Raw genomic sequence first — 11,421 nt, 5'->3', positions numbered from 1 at the left:
TGCTTCTTTGTGATGCCTAGGAAATCAGTCAAGGTCAACCCTTGCCTCTGAGTTGATCATTTATCTCATCAATTGTTGGCTGTAACAATGACACATTTCTGAACYTGACAGAGAACATTTTTGGTYCAACTTATGATTAAAAGATYAATAAMACATAATGTTATCTTTAATTTACTAAGGTAATGTTATGGGTTTTTAGAAGCTAATGCTATATGAATCAACTTCAAAAACAGATCGCAGCCCAGAGGAATCAAATACAATCTCTCTGCTAATTTTATTCTGAGTCATTAATCAAAGCTCCCTTTTTTATTGATTATCAGCAGTGATCACTTACAGAAAAACAAGATTTCTGACACTCTGCTGATCTGGAGCATCRAAGGGGTGGTAACACAATGCAAAGATCATTTTMAAATGACTAACAGTCCATCATTCTACAATAAGAAACCACACAGCTCCATCCATCAACCCAAATTGGAGAGTAGCAGAAGAAGAAAGTGAGAAAAAGTGGTCAGTTTGTCCTCCAGTACCCTACTCCTGCAGCAGCATAGCTACAGAAATAACTCAGGATAACCTAAACCAGTTTAGCTATCAGCTTTATCAAGAAGGAAAGTTTTAAGCCTAGTCTTAAAAGTAGACAGRGTGCCTGCCTCTTGGACTAAAACTGGGAGCTGGTTCCACTGGAGAGGAGCCTGAAAGCTAAAGGATCAGCCTCTCCTCCTGGTACTTTTAGAAACTCTAGGCACCAGAAAACCTGCAGTCTGAGAGTGAAGTCTCTGTTCACAACAATCAGATGTTATATGTAAGAATGAAAATCTTAAACTTTATTCTGGATTTAACAGGGAGTCAATGAAGGGAAGCTAAAATATGATCTGAAAGAAGGTTTGTGCATGCATCTTGTATTCAGATGCACTCAATAGTTTGAAAATTATGGTAGAATAATTGATAATAATCTCCAGTTCAATTCTTCTTTGTACCCTGTGCTTCTGCAGGTTTCCATTGAGTCCTGCAGTCTAAAACATGGAGAAGATGGCCTGGTGATCTGTGCAGAGTGTACCCTGCCGCTCTCTGTCCAGCAGCAGAAAAGCTCCAGCCCTTTTATAACCTTTTATAACCCTGAACAGTAAGAACAATATAGTGGGTGCATAAAATTAATGACTAGACTGTGAATAATTTAATTCTAATTGGACTTGTTTATTTTTCTCTGTGTTACCCTGAGGTGGCTTTTCTAGTGTATCAATACAATATAAATAAACCCATCAAATATAATTTCAATCCATAAGAAGAAACATACTACTGCTTTTGTGCTGGAGGGTATGTTTGGAAAAAAAAAAATGCAAAGAGAAGAAAAAAGGTCTGACATTTTAGATTTGCACTCCCACACGCTTTCATATTAAATAATGTATAGGCAGCAGAATGTGTGGCCATCATTGACATGCAATCTGCGGTAAAATGGGACGCTGTATTAGCCATTATTTTAACCCACAGAGTCAATGATTACAATTAACCTMTTTTGAACTGGATGGCTTACTGTAATAATTCTTTTCTTTGCTATTATAGTGAAAACAGGCTTATCGCGGAGCCACTGGGAGCCATGATTTATCTTTGTAGGATCAGTTTAAGTAAATGTTTTACATATATATTTATAAATTGCAGGTRCAAAGCTCCATGTTCAAGGTTTCACATCCGTGGCTCTCAGATGTTTACACACTGATCTTAAAATTCCTGGTTTTTGAGATTTAGACATGTGAAACCATCCATCCACTGTCTACATATGCTAATCTTTAAACCAATATTTCAGTGTTCATCGGTTGGAGTCTACACAGAGCATGATGCTGCCACCACCATGTTTCACATCTAACTTGTTAAAAGGGCAGTATTATGTYAAGCTGACTCTTTTGAGCTTATTCCCTCATCAAACACATACATGGAGGGTTGCTTTGATTTTTGATGCACGTTTAAGAAATCCTGTCATCTCCATGGCAACCATTCAGCTGTGCAAAATGCCTGGGTGGTGCTGCTCCTCCTCCTCAGAGCTCCAGTTTACAATCTTCCCCGCTTTCAAGCCTCATCATCATAGAGCATCCCTCACCCACCACTCATCCACTCAGCTCCTTCAGACTAGCCAGCAACAACTAGCAAACACCTGGTGGGACTGCACTCCTGCTGAGCTCATCATACTTCTCAGTGTAATGCTGGTAAAAACTTTGCTAAAATTACTAGAGGATCAAYGGTGTCATAAATTCCTGAAGGTGTAGTTTCAGAAACTTTCGATTTTAATGCTTTTCAAATTAAAATCGAATTTGTCAAGTTTCTTTTAAGCCATATTAAATACACATAGCATTTTTAGAACAACTCAAGGTAACATAGTTACTTGATTGGCACTAAGGGCCTGGAAGACACATAATGCTAACCCTTTAATTTAGCAATTTCTGTGATAAATATATTGATGTGAATGCTGAATTTTTTTCAAAGAGTGTTTCAGAAATATATTATTTTAAAGATGTGCATATTTATTTGATATTGGGTCTTTTTATATATATATTTTTGATAATTTCTTCTAACATATTTTGTTTATTCTTCAGCTGAATTGTAAAAATATGTGAAATTAATGCTGGAGAACTTCCGCGATTATTTATTACAGTTTATAACTTCTCCCCTGGCGTGTGGATATTTGAAAGCCACTGTAAATTTTAGGATGGATTTTAATTTAATAAATAATYAGGAGAAAATTATGGTGGATTGGATTTATTGTATTTCACAATTAAATAAAAAGTATCTAGATTTATTTAAACCTAAATAAATCTAAATACTTGATGTTAGGTTGCTAACATCAACCTTCACTACACCAAAACCAACATCTCCTTACAACTTGAGCCAAGAGTAAGAATATATAAAAATAAATAAGTGTGAGGGGCCAAAGGTCACATTTGAAAGGCAAAGAAAAGAAATGCGATTCTCTTTTCTTTCCAAAAAATTTCCCTCAAAGCAAGCATAAACAAATGGAACAGGGGACAAGCGGGAAGAAAAACTCTTCATTGAATATTCATTAACCGGTGCCTAGGTGTATACATGGCTCTTAACCACTCTTGTTTATGACTTAAGGACTTGTAGTTCTGACCTTAGTTTAACACAGCAGCAGATACCAAATTAACCTCTAGCCTCCACAGGGCTAGCCATGCCCTGCTAACAAGCAACCTGTCTAGACACACAAGAAGTACTTTATGATTCCACCTTTCACAATCCCCCCTCTTTCTCCAGGTCTCGCTCTCTCTCCCCCTCTCTCTCTCTATCCTTTGTTTCACTCTTACCTCGGCTCTCCACCTTTCTGTCTCCACTAACACAAACTGGCACATCCTCTTGCCCTCTATCCTCTTCTATCGTTCTCCTCACCATTTCATCCTTGTTTACCCCCCTACACTGTTTTTCATGTACCTCCCAAGCTGTGCGGTGTTTGGGTCATGCACTCAACAACCTGGGTTTATTAGAGAAAAGACTTTCCTTTATCCTTCACAGAAATGTTCTCAGATATCATAATAAACAAAACTAAATTATATTATTGCTCTTTGGAGGCTAAGTTTTTTTCATTAAAATGAGGAATCATATTTTAATGAAATTTTTTTAAAGATAGACTTTACATTTTTATGTCAAAATGTAAGAAAAAATGTTTTCCAAGTCCATAAGCACTGAAAATGTGATGGTCAATCAGTCAGAAAAGTCTAATATAATATCACTACTACAGTAGTTTACCACTGCTGTAGTAGTGAAATCAATATCATTATCATTATTATTATCCACAATATATATTCTGGATGAGTAAATTCGAGGTAGGATTTAATAAGCACTATTCTACCTACTCCTTTTTAAACAAAATATAAAGTTATTCTTATGTTTATTTATCAATATTTAATGTTCTTCCTATTATTTTTATTATTATGTTTTTACATTAATTTGATAATAATGAGTAGTTATGGAAATTATAAAATCTACACAAGTTAAAATTAAAACATTGTTTTTCAGTAATTTAATATATTTTACTAAATCTGTACTGACATGTTAGTGTCCTGCTGGATGACTATAATAATAATAATATATTGTAAAAATGGAATTGTGTGTACTATGCCAACAAGGCAAAAAAAACCACAAAAAAAAAACAACAAAAACCCTACACTGTAAACAAATAGAAAAAATCTGTTTCAGTTCCTATGATATTTTTGAGATGAATGTTCTCCTCTAAATTAAGCTTTTTTTTGTTTTGTTTTTTTATAAAAATAAATATTTTATCTATATTCTAAACACCATCTCATTCCTTCTTTGTCTTCCATGCCTGTAGTTTACTCAAATCTCAACTAGTTATGAATATCAAGTTTGTTTGCAGCAGTACTTATGCTATGTTTTTGTAAATCGTGGATCTAACCGTGCTTCGCATCAGCTTTGCTTTCTGAGATGATTGTCCTGGCATGGTTTCCGTACTTTATACGCACCTGATTGGTTGATTTCGCTGCACGCCGAACACAATCGTTTGTGAAACGTTTAGCAGGTAAAAACGCTAACCAATATTTCGCTTCTGTTAAAAACTTGAAAGACTTTGTGATTTGTTAAGCAGTCCAGTTTTATGCCTTAGTTCGTGTTTAATTTACTTATTCGCTTATCAACACTTTTATATCGTTAGCTGTAGACGCTCTCATTTACGGAAGAGGTTAGCCTGTTAGCCTTATTAGCAGCAGCGGCTAGCTTTAGCTCGCCAATACACTATTAGATACTGTAGTGGTTCTTATTATAATAGCTTCTGGGTATGCACCTTAGTACTATTGTTTTAAATGCATTTCTTGTGTGGTTTAACATGTACACATCGCCGAATATGGATGGTTTACCTTTATCAATGCTAGTTTTCATTGTTGAGATAAACAAACCTTTACATTGTTTTTTTCCACCCAGTTCAGGTGAAGATGAGTCTCAGAAAACAAACCCCCAGTGACTTTCTGAAGCAGATTATCGGCAGACCTGTGGTGGTCAAGCTCAACTCGGGCGTTGATTACAGAGGTACTGCAGCTGAAATGAACAAAATGAATGGAATAGTCCTCTTCCATTAAGTAAAATGCAATCTGAATAACCGCTGCTGTTTGTCGTTGTGCAGGTGTTCTGGCCTGCCTGGATGGTTACATGAACATTGCTATTGAGCAGACAGAGGAGTATGTCAACGGGCAGCTCAAGAACAAGTATGGAGATGCCTTTTTGAGAGGAAACAATGGTAAATATGTATATATTTTTTTATTAATGAAAAGTTATACAGTGACTTCTGTAACTGGTGTCAATGAAAAATAAATTTCTTAGTCAACTAATTTTGATTTAAAAATGGTCAATTTTATGAAAACCAAAAACATTTTTGTCCAACCATGATGTTAGCTTTGTGCCCTGGTTAAAAATAAGGTAAATAGTATTTTTTTTATTATTGTTTAGTCTAGAAACTCCCAATATGCAGCAGGAAATAAAAGCTGTTTCTAAGGGGACATCGCAGCCACAAATGCATTAAATGATGAAAAGCACCTTTGGTAGAAACACATCTGAGTATAATAGTTTGAGGACACAGAAACCTTGAATCAATATTTTTTTTATCTTGATTTAAACACTTGGTTAAATTCATGCATAAAGATGATGAAAAACATTTTTTGTTTTGTTAAAGCATCCAAACAGCTGAAAAACTGATCTAATTGAGATCGTACACTGTGGATTTACAGGAACCAACGTTTTTAGACAACTGAGATAATTAAGAGCTAGTTCTCATTGGTAACGCCAACCTGGGAACATTTAATGTTCTACTAAATCTTTTTTGGACACATTGACACAATAATTTTATACCAGTTTACTTCTCCTGAGGTAAGTAAGACATAAACTCTGAAATCCTTTAAAGATCTGTTTCTACAAACTCAGTTTTAGTCTAGAGTTGTATCCTGTTATTTTATTTTTTTCCACTAAAGCAGAGAAATAATTTGACTGAATCCCTTCTGTCCCATTTTGACGTTAGACTTTATCATGAACTCTCAGGTTTATAGACGATGTCAAACCTTTCTGGGCTATAAGTAGATGGAGAAACTAATCATGTACGGATGTGATGCAAAACATTCCAATGAAACTGTAAAAATGAGCTGATTAAATGCTCATTTTTATTATTTACCAGCAAACTTTGATGATAATATTGTGACTAGATGAGAACCAGAGAAGACTGACCCCAACACCTCTGGAAACATTCAGTATTTTGAATGTTTTTATGAAAGTTTTAGAAAGTGATTATGGTATGCTGTAACAAAGACTTTTTTTAATTCTTATTTTAAACATGAAAAGTAACACATTCTGAAATTAAAATAAAAATTTCAGATACTTGCAATATCTTGGGGGGGATTTCCTTTAATATTTGTGATTACCAAACATTACAGATGTATCCATAATGATTAGAAAAATGCTACTCCTTTTTGTGTTTTCACTTTGATTCAGTGCAGCTTGTTGATGCTTTATGTTACCTTTGTCTACAAGACGCATTTTTCTAGTATAAAATAGTTTGGCATTGATTTCTGTTATTGTTGCTACAATGGATAAACACTCTTAACTACAAGTTTAAGGATTTTACTATTTTAATTCAGAATGATGATTCTTAGCCGATGTCTGCGTCCTCCCTTCTCTGGCTGTGTTTCCCAGACAGAAGCCAACTACAGTGTGATTCAGTCATGAATGTGAATCATGCTGGTGAGGAGCATTTACAGTCTCTAGGTAGGACTATTTCAGTCACAGTGGAGCAGCTGGTTAAATGTAGATTTAAGGTCTGAGCAGAAATAACAACCTACCTGTCTGCTGTTCAGCACAGCAGTCGGGACGAGCAGAACTGTGATTTAATGTCGGGCAGTCGCAGCGCTGTGGGTCCCACACACGTTTTGTGGTCGGCTTCAGGAAGTAAAGGGTGGGAGTGACTTCAAAGACGAGAAAGCATCAGGAATCAATTGTTGTTTAGAACACTGTTTTTATAAAACAAGCGCTTTTTTTTTTTTTTTGCCTTTTTTTTGGACTTTGGTTGGGCCACCCAAACCGGCTGCATATTTGGGGTAACGGCAGGAATGTTGTCTGTGGTGAAAACGGAACTGAAACGAGACTCTTCTACTGGTTTTGCTCTGTTCTTGTGGAGAAACACTCTTTGAAGCAAAAATCTTGTTAAATGACTTAAAGTTTTTAAAAGCTGTAAACTTGTTTTTTTTCTTTTCTCCTGCAGTTCTGTACATCAGCACCCAGAAGAGGAAGGTGTAGCAGAAATCTTTTTTTAATTATTGTAAGTTTGTTTTAGAGAGCGACTTCTTGTTTTTTTGTGGTTTTGTAAAGTTGAAATGTTCTACAAATGACATAAGTTGATAAATGATGGATTTCATTTACGTTTTCACACTGTTATGACAATAGAAATAAAATTACGTTGAATGAATTTGTGTAAAGTCGTTTGTGTTTCACATGAACAGTAGGTGGTTATATAATTTTAATAGTGTTACATAAAGCTTTAGAAGACTTTTTTTTTTAATGATTTGCCATTACTGGAGAGCTTGCAGAAATAAAAATCCAATTTGTTGGTAATTTCTTTAACTGTTCTCTCTCCAAATGTAAACGCACCTCAGGTAAAAATGAGTAAAAATCCTTGCAATATGTGAAATTCATATTCATTATAGCTGAACAAACTCCACGTTTGTGTTGGCAGGACAGCAACTAGTTTTATTTATTTTTTGGACATTATTTCCGTAAAACCTGCTTGTGTGAAAACATAAATGTCACATTTTACCGCAGTTTATCAACTTTAGCAAGAAAATATTTCCATATACACCAGGGAATGATGGATGAGAAGTTCCTAAAAACTTAGATCTACTTATGGTTAATTATAACCAGAGGTGGGCATTAACTAGTTATATTTACCTGAGTAACTTTTTGGAAAGGTTTTGTTACACTATCCTTTTTACTTGAGTGATATTTTTTATTAAGTATTGCTACTTTTGAGTAAAATTTCTGAATATGCACTGATTCATTTCGAAGTATGAAGAAAAAAAAAAAGTGAGATCCAGACCCACCTACAGCTGAAGCTGAAGTGAGACTCATCGTTTGTGCAAAAGATTTATTTTTCTGACGTTTTCTATCTGGTGTGTTTTTTGGTACTTTGTTCTGACAGGCAGCATATTTGCATTACCATCTGTAAATATCAGTTACAAAGTTAGAAAAGATTGGCCTGAATCTGTTATTTTATAACCATGTTATTTGTATTTTTTCAATTTTGGTGTTTAAAACACCAGAATTTGTACATAACTACATTTTTGTCTGTTTTTTAAAATTTTAAATCAGATGTTTGGATCAGTATTTGAGGAGCCTTTAAACTAGATAACTTTTTACTAGAGTAATTTCTTTGACCGTTTTTACTTTTATGTAAAAATTACTTAACTACAATTTTTGGCCATTGTACTCAAATCTGATTACAACAGCACAAAATGCTTCAGTTACTTTTTAAAAGCAATTATTTTCCCACTAACTACTCTAAGGATACAGAAGAGGTTTTTTCATTGTGAGATGATTCTGCTGCAATAAAAGATGAACTTATTATATTTTACACATCTTTACCCGAGCTGCCAATAAGTGTGGCCGGCACTATAAATAACCCCCCTTGGCGAATCGTTGAAGCAAGCAGAGTCATGCACATTTTTCCCACACTGCCTGGAACAGATTGGAGCATAATATTATAATTTGTAATCCATAATGTGCCAGTTTTATAACTGATCTCTGTTTTTCTGGCCTGTAGAAACCATAATGGAGCCGACTCTGATATTGAGTTTTTAAGCAAAAATCCAGATTTTCTTGTTTGAATCTTTTACCTCCGGCTTCAAACGGAGCTTTTCTGATGTAACCCAAAGTGGTCCTGCAGCTTTATTTGATCTGTTCATACGCATGGACGGAGTTCCAGTAACGTGATGTGGAGTTGGGAGTAAATTGTCGGCCAGGTAGCATGATGGAGCACCGCGGCATACTGGAGTAACCTGTTGCTCTTCTTAATGCACCATTACTGACAGATCCAATATGTACCTGTGACAGAAGGCATTTCTCAAGCAGGCAGATGTATATTAGAGAATAACAAAGGGAGCGACTGCAGGACTAATCTATAAATGGTGCCCCCTGCAGGCTGCATTAACATGTAAACGGATCTGTTAGATCGACTTCCTTTGCCCTCTGCAGCAGCCTTCGGAGGTCTGGTTCTTTTAAAACGGCTCTGAGCACACAGGGCCACCTTTTCCTGCTTTCTTTCTTTTTTTTGTGTGTGTCGTCTTCGACTCTGCTCGGGTTCTGTTTGCTCAGTCGGGTTTGGAAATCAATGCAGCAGCATATGCAGGGATTCATTTCAGCACGGCCCATGGTTATTTTGCAAATAAGTTCAAAAGCAGCATCACCTCATTACACCGAGATAAAAAAAAATTGTAACAAATATGTGATTCATTAGATTGGTAATGAGAGGGAGCCGCATTGTAGACGCAGCAAGGGCAGTTAATTTCCTTCCAAGGGTGGATTTTTTTTCTTCTTTTTTTTTCGTTTTTGAGAGCCTTGTTTTCCAACCTGTGCATGCGCACTCTGGCCCCTGCAAGGAGACAAAAGGCTGCCAAGGTCAGGCCTGATTTGAGAATGAAGGACGCGTTATTGATCAAACTCCACCGAGCTGCAGCTGTAGAGAAAATGTTAGGGGGTGGAGGGGTGATTGAGCTGCTGTACACACACACACACACACACACACACAGTGGCACTGAGTGATGGGTCCACAGAAAGGAAATGTGCACGCTGCAACACACAAAGAACCATTATGGCACCTAGCGAGGGGTTAGCGCAGACAAATATTTACCCACTGGAATCATAATTGAGCTGCAGGCTGTGTGGCCTCAACGGGAACCAAATTATTATGATTCACACAAATGACCTCGGAGAGGATATGCAATTCAATGCTTCTTTTTGGTAATTAAAAAACTTTGATTGCAGCTATTGCTTTGGCATTTTTTAGTAATCTTTTATATTTAATCTAAAGCACTGAAATTAAATTAAAAAAATAGATTTTTTTTTTGTTTTGTTTTGCACTTTAGTGTGTGTTTCCTCGCTCATCAAGGATAGTTTGTGCTGAGTTGGGGTCTCTGTTCCCCTCCTGAGCGGGCTGGAGGAGGAGGACGCTGCCTGCAGTGGTTCACTGCTGACGTGCGGAGGTGAGTGATGGAGCGGAGAGGACAAAAGAGGATAGAATAGGTGACAGCCTTGTTATGTTTGGAGAAAAAGGAAAAAAAAAGAGAGAGGGGGGGGGTCAGCTTCAAGTCTTACAGCACCACCATCTGCCTGAGACGTAAAACTGCAGGAAGGAAGAGGTAAGAGGAGCGGAGGAGGATGTGACCCTGACTGATCACTGCAGCATGACTGTCTAGCCTCTTCACAAGGGATCAAAGGATGACAAGGACAACCGGTGGTGGGTTTTATGTTTGGCTGTGCCGCTTTCCCATTTGGACAAGGACAAATATCTGCCTTCTGTTGATGCAGATCTATTCAGAGCGGACATTATCATAAAGATGATTTTTACCAGACTTTAAAAAAGGAGGATGCACACATTTATATTGAACAAATTAATCTTCCTCCTGATTTGTTTTCTGCCTTGTACAGCATTTGCAAATTTTATATTTATTAAGAAAGGACATAAACATGACAAACATTAACTATGTTGTGTTGTGTCATGATTTTATAGGCCGCATTCAATTGATGTCAGAATTTACCAGGGAGAAAAGTTTTAGCTTCAGACCCACTAAAGAACCTGATCTGTCTCTGGTTGAGGTGAATATCAAGAAATTAGCATATAATTCACAAGTTAAATTCCCTTCATATTCAGTCATACTGAAAAAATTTGAATAATCTGATGAGGCTCATTTGTCAAATTAAAAGTTCCTTTTGAAAAGAAACTAGATCAAAAATACTTGGTAAGATTTTTGTTTGATTCTGTATGTCATGAATTCCAGTTTCTCTTTTGAATCAATCTTCTTCAGGATAAAACTCTTATTTGTTGGTTCTGAGCAGCTGTTTGTTTGTGCATGTGTTGTTCTGCGATCCTGACCGGCTTTAACCTCTGCCTGACAGCCTGTCATATGCTCAGGACGTAAACGATGGCCGTGACCTCTCATTTTGTGCCTTTGCTTTCACATCCTGCAGTCTGGGTCAGAGGTCCGGCTGGGTTTCAGCAAGATAAACAAACACCTAAGGAACATTGTGACTGTTAAAGTAATAAAACAGACCCGTCTTTCTATTTTTAAATTGATTGAATCTCCATCGGTTTGGATTCGTATCCAAAAATAAGGGGGAAAAACGCCTTACTTCTGTCTTCAAGCCTTGTGTGTGTGT

The 11,421-nt window shown here is 36.5% G+C and overlaps 1 protein-coding gene across 1 annotated transcript; it reads left to right on the top strand.

Annotated features, from left to right (window-relative positions):
* Positions 1-4,429: 4,429 nt before the first annotated feature.
* lsm6 (LSM6 homolog, U6 small nuclear RNA and mRNA degradation associated) lies at positions 4,430-7,459 on the top strand. Its single transcript, XM_008420248.2, has 4 exons — positions 4,430-4,537; positions 4,936-5,040; positions 5,135-5,248; positions 7,256-7,459. Exons 2-4 carry the CDS (start codon positions 4,947-4,949, stop codon positions 7,288-7,290), a joined length of 243 nt encoding a protein of 80 aa, XP_008418470.1. The 5' UTR covers positions 4,430-4,537; positions 4,936-4,946; the 3' UTR covers positions 7,291-7,459.
* The last annotated feature ends 3,962 nt before the right edge of the window (positions 7,460-11,421 follow it).

The sequence above is a fragment of the Poecilia reticulata genome, linkage group LG1, assembly GCF_000633615.1.
Source record: "Poecilia reticulata strain Guanapo linkage group LG1, Guppy_female_1.0+MT, whole genome shotgun sequence".
In the NCBI taxonomy this organism is placed as follows: domain Eukaryota; kingdom Metazoa; phylum Chordata; class Actinopteri; order Cyprinodontiformes; family Poeciliidae; genus Poecilia; species Poecilia reticulata.
This window is presented reverse-complemented; position numbering and strand designations above follow the sequence as displayed.